The sequence below is a fragment of the Ursus americanus genome, chromosome 8 (genome assembly GCF_024610735.1).
Source record: "Ursus americanus isolate L20-20 chromosome 8, mUrsAme1.1.p, whole genome shotgun sequence".
NCBI classification, from domain to species: Eukaryota; Metazoa; Chordata; class Mammalia; order Carnivora; family Ursidae; genus Ursus; species Ursus americanus.
Window position 1 is genome coordinate 71,588,889 of NC_142134.1, and position 19,785 is coordinate 71,608,673.

Consider the following 19,785-nt stretch of genomic DNA (forward strand, 5'->3'; position numbering starts at 1 on the left):
AAAAAAAAAAAAAAAAAAAGAGGATGTTTTGAATTTGACAACCAATCTACCTTTAATCCTATCAGGAAATAAACCCAAATCATAATCTGATGTTTCAGAATTGCATCGCTTCTGAGGGAAAGCATTTCCTTCTCTCTTGTTTTCCGTCCTCTGAGGCAGACTGGGTTTTACTCCTGCGGATGCCTGTTATTCATTCTTATCAGTTTCTCGGTGTGATTATCTATTTATTTTGCTTTGTTTTGTTTTGTGTTTCTTTTAGATTCTGTGTGTCTTTCTATTGTTTTAATGTAAAGTCTCTTTCCGTGAGGTGTTTCTTAATTAGGAGATCCTCCTTCACCTTTATTAGATAAGAGTTAGTTTTTTAATCACCCCCAACACTCTGATACCTTTTTAATTCAGATTCAGCCAGAGGAGTAAGTTATGGGGGGGGGGGAAGAACTCTGGTTTATGGATTTGAAAATTTTGTATTTATCACTGGATTCTAAAGATGGATTTTTATTAGAGACATTAGCCACTAACATGCAATGTAACTGTTGGCCTAATTACCATCCCTTGGAGTATTATCTAGTGACCCCTAAGTCTCAAGGAGACCAAATGATTTAGTCCCTAGCTAACCGATCACATCACACATCGATCTCCAGGCTCCGCAGAGAGCCACTGATGCGGCCAGTATTTATCATCATACCAGTTTCCTTCCTTTGAGCGCTGACCTTGTTCCAGGCATTGCATTATTTCTATATGTTGTTTCAAACTATCAGAGGTAAGTATCATTATCCCCATTTCACAGATGAAGAGATTCAGAGAGGCTGCAGTTCTTGGCCAAGAACACGCTGTTCGTAAACGGCAGTCTTGGGGTTTGAACCCACATGAATCTGGTTCCAGAGCCTGCACCATTCATCTCTCCATACAGGTCAAACCGTGCACAGGGAGCAATACAAACACGAGAGCCTTTAAACTCGATATCTTAGCAGCGATTTAAGCCACTCCTAGTTAGAGAGGTAGACAACAGAGCAGTTAGTTGAGAACACAGCGCTGCAACCAGGCAGACTTGACTGTGAACTTCTTCCTTGCCCTTCACATGGTTGTAAAACCTTGGCTACATTATATGAATCACTCTAGGTGATTTAATGGCTGTGAGTTTGAGTTTCCTCACCTGTAAAAGTGAGCCAGGACCTGGGGAGGGTTAATGATATAATATATGTCAGGTACATACTCCAGGGACAGGCATAGGTTACATACTCCGTGGTGATTATTAAGTTACGACTCAGCAAATATTTGAGTATGCCTAATACGGTGTTAAATAGAAGGGAGAGAAAAGTGAAATATGGCTTGCTGTAGATAAGATGAAACAAGTCCACAAGAAAGGAATATTCCCAATGCAAATATAAACGATGGGCTGTACCTAGATTAGTAATAAATGCAATAGAAGCAGGGGTCCCTTGCGGTGGGCATGGTCAGAGACAGATGGGGGCTTTGAGCTGGACCTTGGAGGCCATTAACAGTCATATTGGTGAGATTCAAATGTGGTTTGCAGGCCAGTGTCAGACTGTAAACTCTCAGTGATCCACGACAGGACGAGGAAGCTTGCTCTGGAATGTGAATTGACTATACGTGGTTGAACACATTGTTTAGTTCCTCTGACTTCTTTTTTTTGACATAAGACTTCCTCAGTGCAGGAAGCAGTGAACTAAATTATACTGGGCCTCAAGCTGCTTCTCCTGTCAGAGAAACACAACAAATCGTTTGCAGACCACCTACGTTGAACAGCACCGGTTTAGAACAGAGGTCAGCAACCTTTCTGTGAAAGGCCAGATAGAAAATATTTTCAGGTCTGTGGGCTATGGGAACTCTGTCACCACTATTCAGCTCTGGTGGTATACCACAAAAGCGGCTACCAACATTACGTAAGCGTGGCCATACTCAGCCCACAGGCCATAGCTTGCCAACCTCTGGTTAAAAGGGCTGGGAGAGAGGGGCGATCTTCTAGGCCAGAAGGACAACATGAGCAAAGGCCTGGCTGGTATTGCAAGAGTAACCCCGGGCAAACCTACACCCGCCGAACAGGCGGCTCGAGCTCAGCGATGTCATCCGTCAGCTGGAAAAGATCGAATCAAAATGTTGGCAGTAGACAGGACCTTGGTTTGGGAGTTAGCCAAATGCCAGCCCCAGGGCATCAGCTTTTTCATAGGCCAGAGCCAACTCTGACAAGCATCACCTGTTTCTGGACCTGGGATTGGGCAAGGAGTTGAGCAAGGAGAATAAGTGTGAACATACAGCTAAGGAGAATCAGATTTCTCCAGGAGAACTGTCAGATGAAAACAAAGCCAAACACAATACTGTCTACATTTGCAAGGCCCTTTGTTACTACGAAAAGTCCCAGGATGAGCTGAGACCTTCCTGCTTGGCCTGGACATATAGTAATTGGGTACACACATGTGCATTTGTGCAAAGCCTCTGCACAGGGGAGGTAATCGGTTATTTAGCACATGGACAAATACATCACCTCTAAGCCCCCAAGACAAGGTTTTATTTGTCTGCTATTAGCAAATGACTCCTTGCTGTAAAGCTGGCCAATCTGTTTATTATCCACCCACCCATCCATCCATCCACCCATCCATCCGTCCATCCATCTTTCATCCACCTATCCTTGTAATCACTCAGCAAGTTGCTGTTGTAATTTCAGGTTTGGGTTCCATACCAAAGGGTCAGTGCTGGGGCCAGAATCCCAGAAAATGAAGTCAGAAGCATAGCAGCATCAAGCTAGCTTACAGCTCTCACGAAACCTGCAGAAAGGTGTACTTGCAGCTTTGCTGGCATGGGCAATAGCTTTCTTTAGGATCCTACACAGACCTGGCAGGGACGACACATTCAGGAGCTTCATACTCAAAATGAGATCTCAGGCCTCGCTAACTCATGCCCCTTCCAGAGTGTTCTAGAATTCCTCCTGGCATCCCCCAACACCAGTGCAGGACGAAGCCCAACTAAGTGGCAGCCCTGCATGCAGCTTGCCACAGACATCGCAGAAATGCTGAGGCCTTCCTTGTCAGGGAAAGGGACTGGTCTGCTGAGAACTTCGTAGCAGGCCCAACTCTGCAGATACAGTTGTTCCTTTAAATCAAAAGACTCTGTGTTATTATGCTTAGCTCCATTAATATGCATTTGACTGATGTGTGCATGCCTCTGTGTGTGTGTGTGTGTGTGTGTGTGTGTGTGTGTGTGTGTGTAGCATGGAGGAAAAGACATGTAGCCTGGTTTATACTTATGACAAACAGGGAACTCTTTACTTAGAGTCAATGGGTGGGGATATAAGAGGATTCATAAACCTCCAGATTTTTTGTACAAACTTTGAAAGAGAGGCTGCGTAGCCTTCACCAGATTCTCAAGGGGGGTCTGAGACCCCAGGGACAGCAGGAATCCTGGCTCCAGAAGGAACTGGCTAGTGACTGCGGGAACCCACTCCCCCAGCCATCTTCCTGATCTCATTTCAGAACGCCCCAGGCCTTGGCTGTTGCCAAACTGCGCTGGCTCAATGCCTGAGAAGGCAGGCTCTTGTCTGAGTTAGTTCTGCCACCTACAGCACACAGCCCAGCAAAGCCAGCACGCCCCGCAGCAGCTCCTGTGCACACCCGATTCCAGGGGAAAGCTGCCTCTCCAGCCTGGGAACCCTCCTCTGGAAGAAAAATGGCTTTGGGGATTCCTGATTAGTATTCAGAGACAGGAACTCCTTTGGGGTGGGTTACAGCAATGGGAAGATATTTTTACATTAAAGGGGAAGGGATACATTCTGAGAATTAGCACCTGAAAAAAGGGCTGCCCAAAACCCAGGGAGGAAAGCCCTCCCCACCCCACCCCCAAGAAAGAAGTAGATAATGAGCTCACAGGTTCTCACGAAAAATGCAGCTGACCTGTGTGCTGGTATATTCGATGCCCACTGCCCTTCCGGGGCCACAGAGGTCACTTCTGCCATCCAAATTGTCACGTAATGAAAATACTTGCTTCATAAACATGTGATTGCCAAAGATGCTTGATGTGTAAACCAGAGTCGTTTTCCTAATATGCTTAAATCACTCTGAAGGGGGCTGTATACTCACTGAGGACAGAGATTATGTTGTCCTCCTCATTATGTCCCCGGCACCAAAGCAGAGTGCCTGACACTTAGGAAGAAGCTCTATAAATGCTTGTTGATTTAAAGTCATAGAAATGTCACTTGTTTCACAATCTGTGCTGTTTTTGCTAATATAGAAACATAATATCTACTGTTCGTTGGATTCTGATGTGTCAGACATGTTGTCTCAAATTCTCACAACGATGTGCAAGATAGGTATTGTCTTACAGGTGAAACTGAGACCCAGCACTCTTAAGGGGCTCCGCTAAGGATGCACACCTAGTGACAGAGTTAAAATCCACACCTAGACCTCTTGGTTTCTAAGCCCATGCTTGCCCTACTCCATCCATGTATTTTATATGCACGGTAAGCCCATTTCTCAAAAATGGGGAATGGGCCAAAGGAAATGGTTGAAAACCTAACTTTGTTATTTTAATTTCAAAAACAAAAACAAACAAACAAACAAAAGTTTTTCTACTCCTTAGAATTTCCCTGAAACCTTTACTGACTAACCTGGTTTAACAAGAGGCAAACATCTTCTGACCCTGTCTGAATCCAGCAGTGGTTCTCCTTTGGTGCATAATCCACTCTTGTCTCTGTTTGTGGAGATGACTGTGAATCCCTCCCTCTGTTTGGACTGGTGAGCATCAGGGGCTGGGGCAGACCTGAGGCTGCCTACAGCGGGCACAGACTTCGATTTCCAGTGAGGAATTCTTGAGGAATATACACACCCAGTCTTCACGGTGTGGGAATGAGGAGTGAACTGCACAAGACTTCCCTCTCTTTCGTGGGATCTTCCTTACCAACGTTTTAAGTTTCAGCAAGGATTCCAAAGTAAGCAAGAAGAGAGTCAAGACTGAAGATACCCCATAACTAACCCCGATCTCATTACCTGACAGCCTGATTCACTAGGGTTGAGTGGCTTTGTCTCTTTGGCTCGCATTGTACTTGTGTCATTCAGGCTTCGAACTCTTGCTCTTTTCTTCCTGAGAAACTGCAGTGGGAAAGAGATTACAGTTGTCCTGTCAATGGAGTTAGTGGTTTGGGCCAAGTTTAGATCATCGATAGGTAAAAAGAGCAGAGAAATTTTTCTAGATGAAGGTAATCTTGATTATCATGCCTAGGCTTGAGAAGAGAGGAAGAGCATGGGCAAGTGGGGTTAAATGAGAAAAAAGTGGAATTCAAACTGGAAACCATGGGGAATTGGCACGTCTTGCTGCCCTGCATATGTAAGACAGCAGACCTCAAACTTCAGTAGAATGTATCAGAATTAGACAGGAGCATGCTTTCCAACAGGCAGATTCAGGACCCTAGCTCCAGACCCAGTGAAACAGAAGGAGAACAGCCTGGAAGTCTGTATTTTTAATAATCAACTAATTTGGTTCTGATGGAAGTATTCCTTAGACCATACTTTCAGGAACATTGGCATGGAAAGATCTTCCGGTCTTTATAAGGACACCTTAAATGCATCCATTCACTCGAGCCAAAGCTAAGAAAGCAGAGAAAAAAGGCACAGTCTGGGCATTCAAAGAGTTCAAGTTCAAATAGAAAAGAGACTTGGAAGCAGAGGGTTACAATGCATGGAGGAGTGAGTTCATAGAGCAGAAAGGGTTGGGTGCCACGGGAGAACCGTAGGGAGGCACCCAGTTCAGCCTGCATAGGGAGAGGTGCACAACCTGGAGAGGAAGGTGAAAGAGAAGAAGAAGCCTTGTCTTCAAGGATGAGTGGGCATTAGCCAAGAAGAGGGGAGGGAAGAATTCGAAGTAAAGGGAATCCATTGGACAAAAAGCAGCATGTCCTCTGTGTAATGACAGAAGGGAAGGGAGTGGTAAGAAAGATGGGCGATGAAGCCACATCTGCCTTCTATAATGAAATGCTGTTTTTCCACATGGAAGGGTGCTTTGCCAATATGTGTACGGCTGTGTTGTGGTCTTTGTCTTCTTAGATAGAACACTCTCAGTGCAGCAGTAGTCTGATGAGCTTCCAACTGAGAAGGAATTCAGAAAAGTTCAAGGCAATCCTAAATGGATTTACCTTCTTGTTTCATTCATTAATCTTTGTCATCAGATGTCTTGGACCAAAGTAAATCCGAAAAATCGAACCAAAGGAGGGAAGAAAGCAACCGTGTACAGAGCCACAGAGAAATCTCCCACTCTGAACTGATGTCGGCATATGTTTCTGACATTATCATTATGTGTAAAATACAAATGAGTACATGAATAAAAATAAAATAGTGCTCATCGTGGGCCTTGATAAGAATTAGGATCAAAAAAGTACTTGTACTTGCCACTTTGTTCTCCTCAGTTTAAAAGATGGCTTTCACTGCCACGTAATCTACATAAACCAGCATTGTAACTCGCAGTGTGAGGTTGTACAAACAGGAACAACGGCAGCAACCAGAGTAGAAATCAGAGCATGCTGTGCGCCATGGAAGAGAGCTTTTTTCTTTAACCAGAGAGAATCATTTGAATTCAGAATAGAGCTCCATATATCCGCCCAACAGTTTGTACGGAATGTGTCTCTGGATGTGTGTGTGTGTGTGTGTGTGTGTGTGTGTGTAAATCACATTCAGCTATAATATGGTATTATAAATAATAGTAAATTAGGTGGGCATTATCAAGTGTTGGTAATATTTCTTTTCCTCCAAACTTGCACAAAGAAAATCAAAACCAGGGAAGAAAAGAAAAGTACCTTTGAGCTTTCTAATTGTTTCCAGCTGTTAACGTTATTTATTGCAAATAATATTATCAAGTAGTGAGACACCGATGTCTTTGAACTTTTCGCAGTTGTGTGTAATACTGGAGCCAATGCAGGAACTGATGTCGAGACATAAAACTTACAACCTCAGTCCACGAGACTGCCTGAAGACCTGCTTATTTCAGAAGTGGCAGCGGATGGTGGCACCCCCAGGTACGAGCTCGTTCTTCGCTCTTGTTCTAAATGCATTTGCTGAGGCCTCTTTTGGGGATGAAGTGATGTTAAAAGGGAGGAAGGAATCATAAATTTGTCAGGAAGAGTAGTTTCTTACGGATATTTGGACTTGGGGATGTTGAATTTGTGAAGTACAAGCATCCTTAGGAATCATCTACAGTCTCAGCAACTGAAACCCAGAAAAGTCAATTGATTTATTTGATGTTAGATCATTGGCAAAGCCAAAATCAGAAGCGAGGTTTCCTGTCTCCCAGTCCAGTTGCTGTTCCACTGGACAAGACTGATGTCTTCTCATGGTCCATTGTTAGTTTGCTTGGTTTTGGTGGGGGGGGGGGGTTGTATGCTTTTTCGTTGTTGTTGAGAATGATAGAAATTATGGGAAGGAAGGGAGGGAGGGAGGGAGGGTGGAAGGGGAAAAGGAAAGAAGGAAATAAATAAATAAATAAATAAATAAATAAATAAATAAATAAATAAATAAATTTGCTCCCTTTTTAAAGATAGATCTAATATCAAAGGGTACTCTGATCATGAAGAGAACACATAAAAGATTCCATTTTCCTCACTGCCTTAGAAGGCAGTTTAGATACTATAGTCTCCTGCTGGGGCTCTGAAATTACTGCTTCCTGTCATCATTAATTGTCCTTCTATCTAATACATTTTTACTCCCAGGGGTGTGTCGAGCCTCATTGATCATAAAAGCAAAACGTATCCGTTCGCTAAAAATTATTTTTATAAAGAGTAATTATTAACACGAAGCACATAGCTTTCTGAATCACAAAATAGAATGGTCACCTTCCACTGGTAATGGGCCAGGCATTTTATGTGAAATGAATATAGTAGATTTAACCAAGTACATATTTAGAAATCTGAGAAAACGAGCATCATTTTACATGGAATAGTTATATCCCTGTCTTAGAAGAATTTTAGACATTTGGAACATTATTTTTTAAATCTATTGAATGTGCTTAGATTATTTTCTCTTTCAATATCAATAAGGCTTTATGGGAAAGATATTTCACTCAATAAATGCTTTGAGAACCTATTTTTTCCAACATATGCATATATAATATGCATATATAAATTATATATTATTTAGTAACTCAATCATTCATTCAGTAGTTATTGATCGAACCCCTACTAGGTGCCAGGCTCTGTTCCAGTCACTAGGGGTACAGCACCAAATAAAACAGTCAGAAATCCCAGCCCTCCCAGACCTCCCATTCTCTTTCTGAATCCTCACAATAACCTTATGAGGTATTTAATGTTACTTCCATTTTAAATATACAGGGCCTGAGATTTAAGTAGTAATTTGCCAAAGACGGTCTCATAGCTGATCAGTGAAAGAGGTCTGTGTCACAATAGGTGTTTGCATCTCCAGAGTTCATGACTCTATTACCTCAACTACCTGCTGCCAATGGGAGTAATCCAGAGTATGCGATTTAGGTATATTCCCCCAAATTTCACAAAGGGAGTACAGATACAAATTTCACAAAGGGAGTACAGATACAAAAAAAAAAAAGTAGCCGATTTTAATTCTTGAGGTAAAGAAAGAAGATGTTTGTTAGGGGAACCGAGGATTTGCTTGACTTTGAATGTGTCACTCAACTCTTTTCTGGCACCAGGGGCTGAAACAATCCTATTTCCTGTTTCCCCAACCTCAGGACAAGCGCCCATAGCTCTCTGTGGATAGACATGCTAGGCCCTTTGATGAAAATCTTTGAACATAAGAGACAAAATATTCATGAAAGAAAAAAAATGGCATATAAATAGGAACACAATCCCCTTCTTCCTCAAAAGTCAGGGATAATTTGGTGGACTATGGGGTCTTTGAAATGAGCCTTAAAGGAGATCCTGCCCATCGCCCATCAGAAGCAGCATAGGTATTTTAAGAAAACGCCATAAGGCCCTCTCACTTGGTTCCAGTATGGCCCTAGCTCACTGTCTCTCCATCAGAGTTGGGTCAAGACTAGGGTTAGCAAAAAGGATGCTCTTACATACCATTTCCGACTGAGTAACTGCCTGGAAAAAGTTTAAGATTTCTCATTTACAAAGCACAGATTAGTACAGTATCTAATGAATAGAGTTGTTATGAATATAAGATAGTCATGACATAGAAACCATGAAGAACATGAAAACAGTCGGTAACACTCACTACGAGATATATAAATAAATATTCATCTGACCCACTTCACCACGGATCCCTGTGCTTCCAAGAAGACGTTACCCATTCAGCTGGGGCAAAATATTTTCCTCTGTTTCTAAACAGGACTTTCTTGAAAAGACCAAGTTCCCCTTCATGAATATGCTGGCCATGGCACATTAAGACATTTTCCCGCCAGGAACGTTGAAATTAGTAGCATTCTCTAAACACTGGGCTCCCAACCATGCAGCCTGAGAACCATACAGAGCTTGGGACCCCGTGGCTGACAGAACTCATGCTTCCTCCTCTTCGCACTTGAGCACCTCCAGGCGTGATATGCGAGTACACGTGTCCAGGGGTCAAGCCCGCAGACACGGCTACTACACAGGTTCACCCCCTTAGCTTGGTTGCATCCTTTCTCTCATACCTCAGAGGCCCCCTCCCTGCCCCCCAAGGGAATCCAGGGCCCTGCTTTCGCTCTAAAGAAACGACAGTCCGGAGAAAAATGTATTCCTCAATTTTGTAATGGTAATCATATTTTTACCTCAACTGTAAAAGTGGTATTTGTGGCTGGCCCTTAAAATATATTAATAGATTCCAGACACACATATAACATCAGCAAAACACAACGAAACACAAATCATTCTATCTAGATGCCAAAGAAGAGGGTTGAGCACATTTTGTGCTAAAAATAGAACAACCGCTTCCTCCCTTTACTTTGTGTAAAGTTAAAAGAAATGGAAACAATTTAGAGTCTAGTTTTTTCAATTCCCAAGCGCAGCCTCTTGGGAGGGCGGTATTCTGACCGTCGCCCCGGAACTGATCCTCCGTCCATTTTCCACTGTGCAGCAGAACCCACAAGGCAGCCGACAACCAAACGGAGAAAAAGGAAAAACTCCACCAGCAGCACTTCCAACAGCAGTGCCGGGAACAACGCCAACAGCACCGGCAGCAAGAAGAAGACGCCAGCCGCCAACCTGAGTCTGTCCAGTCAGGTACCTGTAAGTCTCGCTTTCCTTTTAGGCCTGAAATCCTGCCTTTGCCTGTCTTCCACCTGCAGGGGCCCACGTGAAAGCCTCCTTGAGCTGCCAACGCGTTCCGGGCAGGTTGGGGGCGGGGGCGGGGGAGGGCAAGGCCAGGGCAGGGGAGGGCAAGAATGGGAGGGAGGAGCTCTGCCATGGAAACCTTCCCTTGCAACCTGGGAATTAGAAAGGAATATTAAGAGTCTGTGCTGCGTAGGGACCTGAATTAAAAAGCCGTCAGAGTCACAGACAGGAGATATGTCACTTAAGGTTTAATTAAAATATCACTTAGCAGCAATGCCTGGTGGCATAGAAGGGGCTCTCGGCACCATCGCTGGAGACCCTGTGCTCCACTGGAAACTAGCTCCCGGCGTTCAGGCTCCATATTGTAATTGGATTGGGCCTTCCCAACATGGGTGTCCCTTCGTATTTTAAGACTCAGGTAATTAACTCCCAGCCACTCAAAATGCAGCTCAGTGGATTCCACTTTACCCATTTCATGAGCTCAGGGGGAGGGTCGGCCCCTGGTTTGGTCTCAGCTCTCTTGACCTCTTGACCCTTCCTTTCATTTCTGGGTCTTGACAAAGGAAATGGGCCACTGTGAAGGGGGCTTCTTTGAACTCCAAGGCTGACAGCTGACGGTTGTCCCCAAAGAGTGTACACCGTGTGGGCCCTTTCTTCATCTTCTTCATCTCCTATTACTTTTATTTTCAAGTCCTGTCCTGTCTGTCCAATTCCTTCCTGACTCCAAATCCCTCAGCCCAGTGTCAGACCATTTATCGCTTTTAAATTCTCATGCTCCTCTAAGCATTTCTTGTCCCTTGTCCCCTCCACAATTACTCGCGGGAGCTCCTTCTCTGCTGCCCTAGTCACACCACCCCGTCACCAGGCGTTTGACTGTCTTTGAGCCCCGACAATTTCGTGGTGCTTCATGGACATCCTCTAGACACCATGTCTTGGGAAATGTGCTCGATTTCTTGTTACTTCCCTCAACCGAAGCAATTTGACCTTTTCCCTCTTTCTCACCATTTTCCCCCCTTGATCTGTCGTCCTCACATCTCCCCCCATGTGAGAGTGGACCCTTCTTTCATGGGGCTTCTCCACTTACTTCTAAATGTGTCTTTCAATCTGTCCCCGACCTACTTTTACCCACTTTCCATCGGTTCATTTTCTTTGGCTAAAACCAACGCCATCAGTACCTGAGAATCCCCAGGGCCACTGGGACTCTTCTCCTGTCTTCCATAGACAGAGGGTATGGTTTTCATCCTCACTGCACAAGAAAGAAAGGGTCATGGAGAGAGTGGCCAGCCTGTGGGGAAGTTACCATTTTAGTTTTAAGACTGCTAGGAATTATAGTCTTTAAATTATGCCAGACTCACCTCTGTTTTCTGAACTGGGCTAAAGAATCAGGAAAAAAAAAAAATCAAAGAAGAAAAACAGAGTCTTTTTATTAAGGTACCAATAAGTTAGACCCACTCCTGGTTAAGTTGGAAAATGCATAGAGAAAATGGCCTGGTATAAATAAATCAACCCAGAATTGCTCACAAGTAGCCCATTATTCATCTACTCCTGGAGTTTTAGAAACTACCATTTGTTAGTTTCCCCTAGCAAATGAGAGAGCATTCCAGAGAATTCTGGAACTGTGACATCACTACTTAAAGGCACAGGGGCTGCAAGAATTCAGCGCAGTTCAACAAATGTTTTCTGAGCTCCTACTACGTGCCCCCCACTATACCAAGAGTAAACAGACAAACGACAACAAAAACCCAGGCCTCGTCGTTGAAGAGCTCAGTGTCTACTCGAGGGATGGCCAGGAGGTTTCCTCTCTCCTGCCACCCCAGTCTCCTGGTGTCAGCTAACAGGGTCTAGCACTGAATAGGATTTTGAGGCCCAGACTGGGTTTGGCGGGCCGTCCATCAGTGAGGTCAGCCTCAGGTGTAGAAGAGGGAGTGGCGTACGCGTCATGCATTTTGGCGCACCTGGCCTCGCTGGAAGCATTTCCACTTCATTTTAAAGGGCACGTAGTGTGTTCTGCTCCCTGATGCTCCTTTCCTCCCACCCACCAACTGCATCTTAGTGGAGGATCCCTGTGTCGAGAGGGTTCTTAGTGAACGGACATCCTTTGGACTCGGTGAGAACAAGACACCGTTAGAAAGTGAGAGCGGAATTTCAGCACCATCCCCACACCACGCAATTAAAAGAGGTTTTCATCGAGTAAAACTTACAGGGGGCCAAGAGGGGCAGCGAAAGGCAACCAGGTTAGGAAAAACGTGCACATTTCTGTTGGATGGACATTAAATGATAAGCATCGTCTGGCTTGTAGTGACCACATCTTTTAACCCTGTGTACTGAATGACCGACCCGATTTTACTGTTAAAATAGAGCGTGATCTGCAATCCTGGCTGCCTCGTTCACAGGCATGACCAGCTTTTATGTGCCGCTGAGACCACAGCTGTGGTCCGCCTAGCTGCCATGGCAGCGACGTGTGCGTCTGGCGAGGGCTAGGGTTTAATCCTTGGATTCTGCTTCTCACTCCATGAGCAGGGGCTAGGAGCGATCCCGAACTGCAGCCTCAACCCTGGGAGGGATGGAGACCTGTGTCATTCAACAGCAGTGACCCCTTCTGGCCAATTTAAGGAGAAGCATTGAGGGGCCCTGAAAGGAGTCACTTCCAGTCCTCCTCAGAGGTTGGTGGTCCTTGCACGGGGGATTAGTGAGAAGATGTGACATGGGCAAGAGCTGGTGGCACCTCCAGGCCTCCGGCGAGGAGCAGAGGTCTGCCTCATGGGGAGTCAAGGGCATCTGGGTTACTCTCCGACACACCAGCCCTGCCTCCTTGGGACACACGAGATAGCAGACATGGGAAGGAAATGCACCTCTCATTACTGATGTTGAATGTTGGGGGGATTTTTAAAGATGTGGGGGTGGGGCAGATGGAGCCAACGTCCACTAGTGAGAGGCAGCCCAGAAGGTGCTCTATGTCTCTGTCCATTTTGTGTGAGGCTTACAAATCGAGACCGCCTGAGCAGAGAACCCTCGTCTCGTCTGCAGGTCCAGTAGGGCCAGGCGGAGCCCTGTGCATACTTGTGTAAGCGGCCTCAAGTACCTATGTGCACAAGGAGCCCTCAGCACACATCTCTTTCATAGTTTGCCGTCTATCGATCACTCACACGCCTACACACAGGATTATGTATCCAGCTAAGGATTTTCTTTCCTAATCAGAAAGGCAAATGTGGCATCTCTCTGAAATTTAGGATGCCGACAAGGATCTATGCCTGGGTACCTTTTCCAGCTGTTCAAACACTACGAGCCAATATCAGCCCCTTTTGGAGTGATTCAAATCACTATTACCATAGTACTTTCATGAATGACCATTATTTTTCTGATGTGATGAAGGCACCTGGAGTGTTGAGGACCTTTTCCTAATGTCACGCTTAAGCTGCCTTCTGATTTTTCTCCTCTGTTTCCAAATTATGCTTCCTCCCTACACTGTCCCAGCCTCTCTCGATGACCTTGGACTCACAATACTAACACAGACCCACGTGGTCGGTCCCTATGCCCTTCTCCTGTCTTGTGACACCTCACGCATGTGTTTTCCAACCCTTCCAAAATGTGCTGCGCATAAGTCATGAAATGAGATTAACCCACGTCATCCTCTCCCCAGTCTTGCCCTATTCTTTCCCCCTACCTTTGTTCCGCGTCATAAGCACTGTCTCCCGATTGCCTGTAATCAAGCGGCACTTTTTTGTCCAGGACACCCCCAGTGGGCAGTGCAGCTAACCCGATAACATCCCCTCCTCTCTGGAGAGCCCATTTCATCTCCGGTCCTGTCCGTATTCTTGCCAATCAGAGTCTCTGTCTATGTGGTACCTCGCCTCGGCCCCATGTCAGTGTCACATCTGGCTCTTCGCTGCATAATCGATGCGTTCTTTGAAGCACACTGCTGATTTCCCCGCCAGCACCTGTATCACTGAGTTTACCCAATTCGTATTGGAGGCATTTACTTCACCTGGGACAGAGCTCTTTAAAATCATGTTTGTCAGCTCACAAGAGTGATTAGTCCGGAAACACGGTTTGGAAATCCACGGATGATCTCCCCCTAATTCTCGGGGAATCAATCAATCAATCAGGGTTTTCCATTCCAAAATCGACCAGGCGGCCATTAAGGGTTCTCTTCAATCAGCACCTCAGATTTCTAGAAGGAAACTGGAGGGCCCACTGGACCTTCTCCTGACCAAAGGCAGTATTCTACTATACTTTCCCAGGAAAGCCTCTCTTGCTCCCAGTGAAGACAGTTTTTGCCCCATTACCAAGGCATTTTGTCCAATTAGCCTCCCTGTCAGGAAACACACCCTTCCATGTCCAAAAGCAGCGGGCTCAGCCCTGCTTCTTCCAGCAGAGGCAGAAGCCGACAGCACTGGACACTCTCCGGGAGTCACTGCACTTTTAAGTAGACTATCGCTCACAGCCCGCCCAGCAGTATCACCTGACAGGTGTCCTGTCCCATGCCCAGGTCACCCAACAACCCCAGACGGCCCCCTTTGAACAAAGAGGCCGGAGCTGTGCCCTATGTATGTGTCCTTCTCCCCCGTCCCCGTGCCGCTACAGCAGTGGCCTCCACGATGCTCCTGGCTACAGTAGGTGGCTTCCTTGTTTGCATGGAAGGACAATTTGTACTTAAAGGAGTGATTAGATGGATTCTTCTTGCACGCTTCCATTTCTGATGACTACCAGCTTCATCAATGTAATTATAATTAGTGCTCTTCATCTTCCTTTTATGGTACCAGCTGGACAGACTGGTTCTCTTTACTGCCCAGATTGGTGGCAGGGTTGCCTGTGTGGGGATAGGTGACACGCACCATGAAATAACAGATGGTAAATTCAGGGCTTGTTGGCAATCAGCAAGTTTTTGCTAATGACTTAATTAGCTATGCAAATTGTCAAATCAGTGTGAACATTGTTTTTATCGAAAACTTTACCTAAATTAATTACCATAATTAAGTAGCAGAATGTCAAGGATATTGGCTGCATAAAAGGGCCTGGCTGAGTAGAAAAAAGAGAGATTCTGTCTTCAATTAAAATGTATACCGTCCTCGGGACAGAGAGAGTGCCATCTGGAATGAGTTGCGCGAATACCGTGGAACTGCATCCTTCCCACGTTGGCTGCTAGTTTCCAAAGCCATTCAGAGGCCCCGAATAAAAAGTGGCGGAGTTTTGGAGGTATTGGAAAGCACCCAGCAGAAGGTTCCACAACCCTCTCTAAAGTCCCCAATGTCGGCAAGTTAAAAGCGTGGATTTTTTTAATTTTGAAAAATCCATTTTTTTATTTCTGCAGATTGCTAGCATTGCTCGTTCTCCGGTGTCAGGCTGCGCACTAAGGACATAAACTCGCGTGGTTGTTCCACGTCAGGAGGCAATGTTTATTTCCTCTAGAAATCAAATATGCGTCTCGGCCCCCCGACTTTGAGACTTGGCCCCGGGGCACAGTACACGAGTGTGTCTGTCCTAGATCCCTCCAGCTCCTCCCGCTAGTGTTTTAAGCTGAGCTTCTCTGTCCCAAGGTTTCCCTGTAATAATGTCAGCTGCTGTTCACAGGATGTGATGGTGGTAGGAGAGCCAACTCTGATGGGAGGTGAGTTTGGGGACGAGGACGAAAGGCTAATCACTAGATTAGAAAACACGCAATATGACGCGGCCAACGGCGTGGACGACGAGGAAGACTTCAACAGCCCCCCCGCCTTGGGAAACAGCAGCCCGTGGAGCAGTAAACCCCCCGCCGCTCAAGAGACCAAATCAGAAAACGCCCCGCCCCAGGCTCCCCAGTGAGACTGACCCGCACCTGCACCCACCGTCAGTAGGCCGTGGGGTACACCCACGCTTGCAGATGCTTGCTTACGAGAGAGGAAGGAGGAGAGAAATAAAAACTTTTCCACGCAAATACCTGTTTCTAAACCACAATGATCTGAGTTTGAGTTTCTTTCTTTTTTTTCCTTTTTGAATTGAGAGGATTATTCCAGTAAACTTACATGACCCTTCCCTGGAGGCCTTCGCAGGTAACACAGATACTGGCACTGATCGTAATTAAAACCAGAGCGAACGCTAGCGCTTCTCCTGGCTCGGTGTTAACCACATGTTTCTTAATTACACTCCTCCCTCCCCCCACCCCCGCCCCCGCCGCCCCAACCCAACGAAGGCCATATTGTCAATACGCCCTCAGTGCTCAGGGTCTCATTATACGCCGACCCTAACTACAGATGACTTTTTAATATTGTAAAATATTTTCTGCTTTTTGACTTGCATCTGAGAGTTTCTTGTTTCAGTAAAAAAAGAAAAGAAAAAAAATCAGCTTTTGGACAGTAATTTAAGTGTATCCTTATTATTATTATTTTTTCTTCACCTTTTCTTTCATTGGGTAACAGCTAAGAGGGCCTAGTGGGGTAATTTATGGGTGAGCTAATGTCAATCGGTTCTCCAACCCGAGTTGGTTCAATTGAGCCCAAGTGCTGAAACAAGAAATGTCTTTTTGTCATCGAAGACATGGAGGTGGATTTTTATGTAAAGAAAGACACCTACCTGGCCCGTTGAGAACTGATGCGTTTGTAAAATTGCTGTTGATCCAAATCTTTTCAAGCCATGTAATCCATTAATTTTGTGGGCAGTTTAATAAATCTGAAACTTTTTTGTGTTTTTTATTGTATCTGAGTTGACTGTTGTTTCTTTTCATAGTATATTTCTTGTATAATATTTTGTAAAGCCCTCCCTTGGTCCTTTTATGGGGATTTTTCTTTTGGGGCAATTCCAGTGTATTTATGTGAAACTTTATAAGAGAACTAATTTTTCCATTTGCATATTAATATGTTCTTCCACACATGTAAAGACACAGTGGCTCCGTGTGTTATAAAACAGCTGTATTTTATGTATGCTTTACTGATAAGTGTGCCAATAATAAACTGTGTTAATGACCAAGGCAGGTGGGTCTGGCTGTTTGTGAGCACGGGCGGAGAAATCTGCCCACGATTATGAGAGGTCTGGAGCTTGGATTCAGCGCCCAGCCTACCATATGGAGTGGACTTGTGAAAGCCGTGCTATCCTTTGTAAAACCTGATTCCTTTCCCTACTCACTGCAGTCCACTTGGGCAGATGTGGGAGTGTCTGCTCTGAGCAAGGAAGATCTAGCTTGTGCTTCCAGAGCTTGGCAAGTGGAAGAGCTTAGCTTCCACTCGCTGAGAGTTTGCTCTACACCAACCAACCCTACTTAAGGTCCATGGCTATTGTATTAAGTGTCAGGTGATTTTAATTTGTCATCTTGGCAAATTCTGGAAAGGGGAATTTGAAAAAGAGAAGCTAAGGGAGGCCACGTGTCTTAGGTTGGGATTCCCAGAAGCAGAGCCTGAGATCAGGATTTGGGGGCACAAGATTACTGAGGGAGTGTTCTTCAGGTCAAAGAAAAGGAATCTTTAAGAAAGTGGGGGGAACAGGATAGGGAAGGAGAAAGTGTCTAGAAAAGCTGTGGACTCATATAGTCTACTTTCGGGACCTGATCCATGAAGAGAGGGCTCAGAACACATACCTCACTGCAGAACTATCCCTTCCTGAGCTAAGCTGCCAGACTTTTGTGTACGTGTACCAGTCAGTCATTGGCTGGAGCCATCCCCAGGGTTTAGGAGACTGTAACCTTTGGAACAAGATGGCCCCCATCAGCTCAGGGCAGTTCTACAGAGAAGAAGATGGCCAAATAGAAGGCAACGGTCATAGTGTCCTGGCATGGGTGTGCCGGTCTCAGAAAGGGCATCCTGGCAGGGCACAGTCTACTCCATTAAGTGACTTGTCTTATCTCATAACTCATGGGTGACATAGTTGGGATTTGAATCTGGATCTCCCTTGACTACAAAGCCTGCATCCTTTCTAGAACATCACATCACTTCTCTAGAATATTAGCATTTTGAGGAAAATGTACAGTACAATGCAAAAGAGCCTAAGGACATATGAGGAACTGCTCCTTTGCTTACCCACTAGGGTACTGCTAAGAGAATTTCCAGTTTATCCCCCACCCACCTCACCACTTTATCAAGTCTTTTAAGTTACCAATATGTAGTCACCACAGTTGATGCCTAAGAGAAATTATTTGATACCTGTTCCAGTTATCCAGTGCTGCATAGCGAATCAACCCCAAACTTGGAGCCTCAAGAGGACAGTTTATTATTATCAGTTACTTTCTGAGAGCTCACTGGTCTCTGCCGGGTGGTCTGCACTTAGGGGCTCACACACTGGGGCTGGAGTCATCAGAGGCTTGACCAGATTGGCCATCCAAGATGATGCGCTCACACTGCTGGCTATGAGGTAGGAGCTTAGCCAGGTCTGTTGACTCGAGTGCCTTCGTGTAACCTCTCCAGAGTTCTCACAGAACGTCGGTTGGGTTCTGAGAGGGAGTGTTCCAAGAAGCGGCATCCCAAGAGAGGAGAAACATAAATTGCCTGGGGTGGAACTGACGCAAGGTCACTTCTTCTCTGTGCTGTACATCAAAGCAGCGCCGAGTCAAGGTCTAGAGGCATAGCCTCTACTCTTCGATGGGTAAGTGGTGTGTGCATACAGAAACGGGAGGAACTGATGGCAGCCATCTTTGGAAACAAGCATCTACAACACCTCGTGCAGTTCACATCCAGGTCCTTGCTTACCTTGCTGTTGTGCTTTTAACCCCTCCCCACTTGCACCTGATTCGCCATCTACCTAGGCTCCTCCCAATTTTCTGAATACACCAATTGCTCATGTCACACGTGACTTTGCGTATGTTTTTCCTTGTTAGAATGCCATCCCACACCTTCTTACACAACAAGGCTCTTCATCTTTACAAGCGCCGCTTGATTCTCGCGTCCGCTAAGCTGCCTCCCCGGCTCTGGTCGGGATCTGTTAATCCCTCTGAGATCCAAGAGAGACTTGGTTCTTGCTTCTACCGTAGCGCTTTCCTTACAAGGTTTTGTTCATGCTGCTGAATACAACTCACTGTCCCCCTAGACTTTCCCAGATCTGAGCAGTTTAATCATACCCATCTGAATTCTTCATAGCTGGTTCTATCATACATGAATGGAACAGATACAGTTAAAACTCCCAAGCAAGAAATCACGAAAACCCTGTTTACCATGTATTATCCTGTTCAGTTTTACAGTCTGTAATTCTAAGGCACAATGTAGGGTGACAGTTATCCCTGCGGGTATATAAGACAGTAATAGACAGAGATGGGTGGGTTCAAGTTTCTTGGGGGTCAAATCAGCACAAAACAAACATTGCACAAGGCGTTGGCCTAAGCCTAACTTGTATTATAGGAACCCCAAGAGATTTGTCGTGCCCTGAATGATCCTAAGGGCAGCCATTATTAAGTACACACTATGTATCAGTCATTTGCAAGGTGCTTTACCTGGGTGGGGTCTCAAACCAAAAATCCAAGGGTGGTACATGAGTTAGGGTGGGCTTCGTAGTAATATCCAAAACTCAGCAGTTTGCAACAACAAACATCTTATTTTTCTCGCTCATGCACCTGGGCAACTCTCATCGGGTCAGCCCCTCCGATCGATCCCATTCTGGGACAGCGA

The 19,785-nt window shown here is 45.4% G+C and overlaps 1 protein-coding gene across 10 annotated transcripts in view; it reads left to right on the forward strand.

Annotated features, from left to right (window-relative positions):
* LDB2 (LIM domain binding 2) overlaps positions 1–17,165 on the forward strand; it is a 369,882-nt gene extending 352,717 nt beyond the window's left edge. The window contains exons 6-9 of one of the 10 annotated variants that reach the window (XM_045771474.2): positions 6,892–7,015; positions 10,026–10,177; positions 12,743–12,885; positions 15,794–15,929. In XM_045771474.2, coding sequence (XP_045627430.1) covers positions 6,892–7,015; positions 10,026–10,177; positions 12,743–12,847 — 381 coding nt within the window. In that variant the 3' untranslated portion in view covers positions 12,848–12,885; positions 15,794–15,929. The other 9 variants (XM_087864259.1, XM_087864258.1, XM_045771473.2 and 6 more) reach the window with 9 other exon arrangements.
* The last annotated feature ends 2,620 nt before the right edge of the window (positions 17,166–19,785 follow it).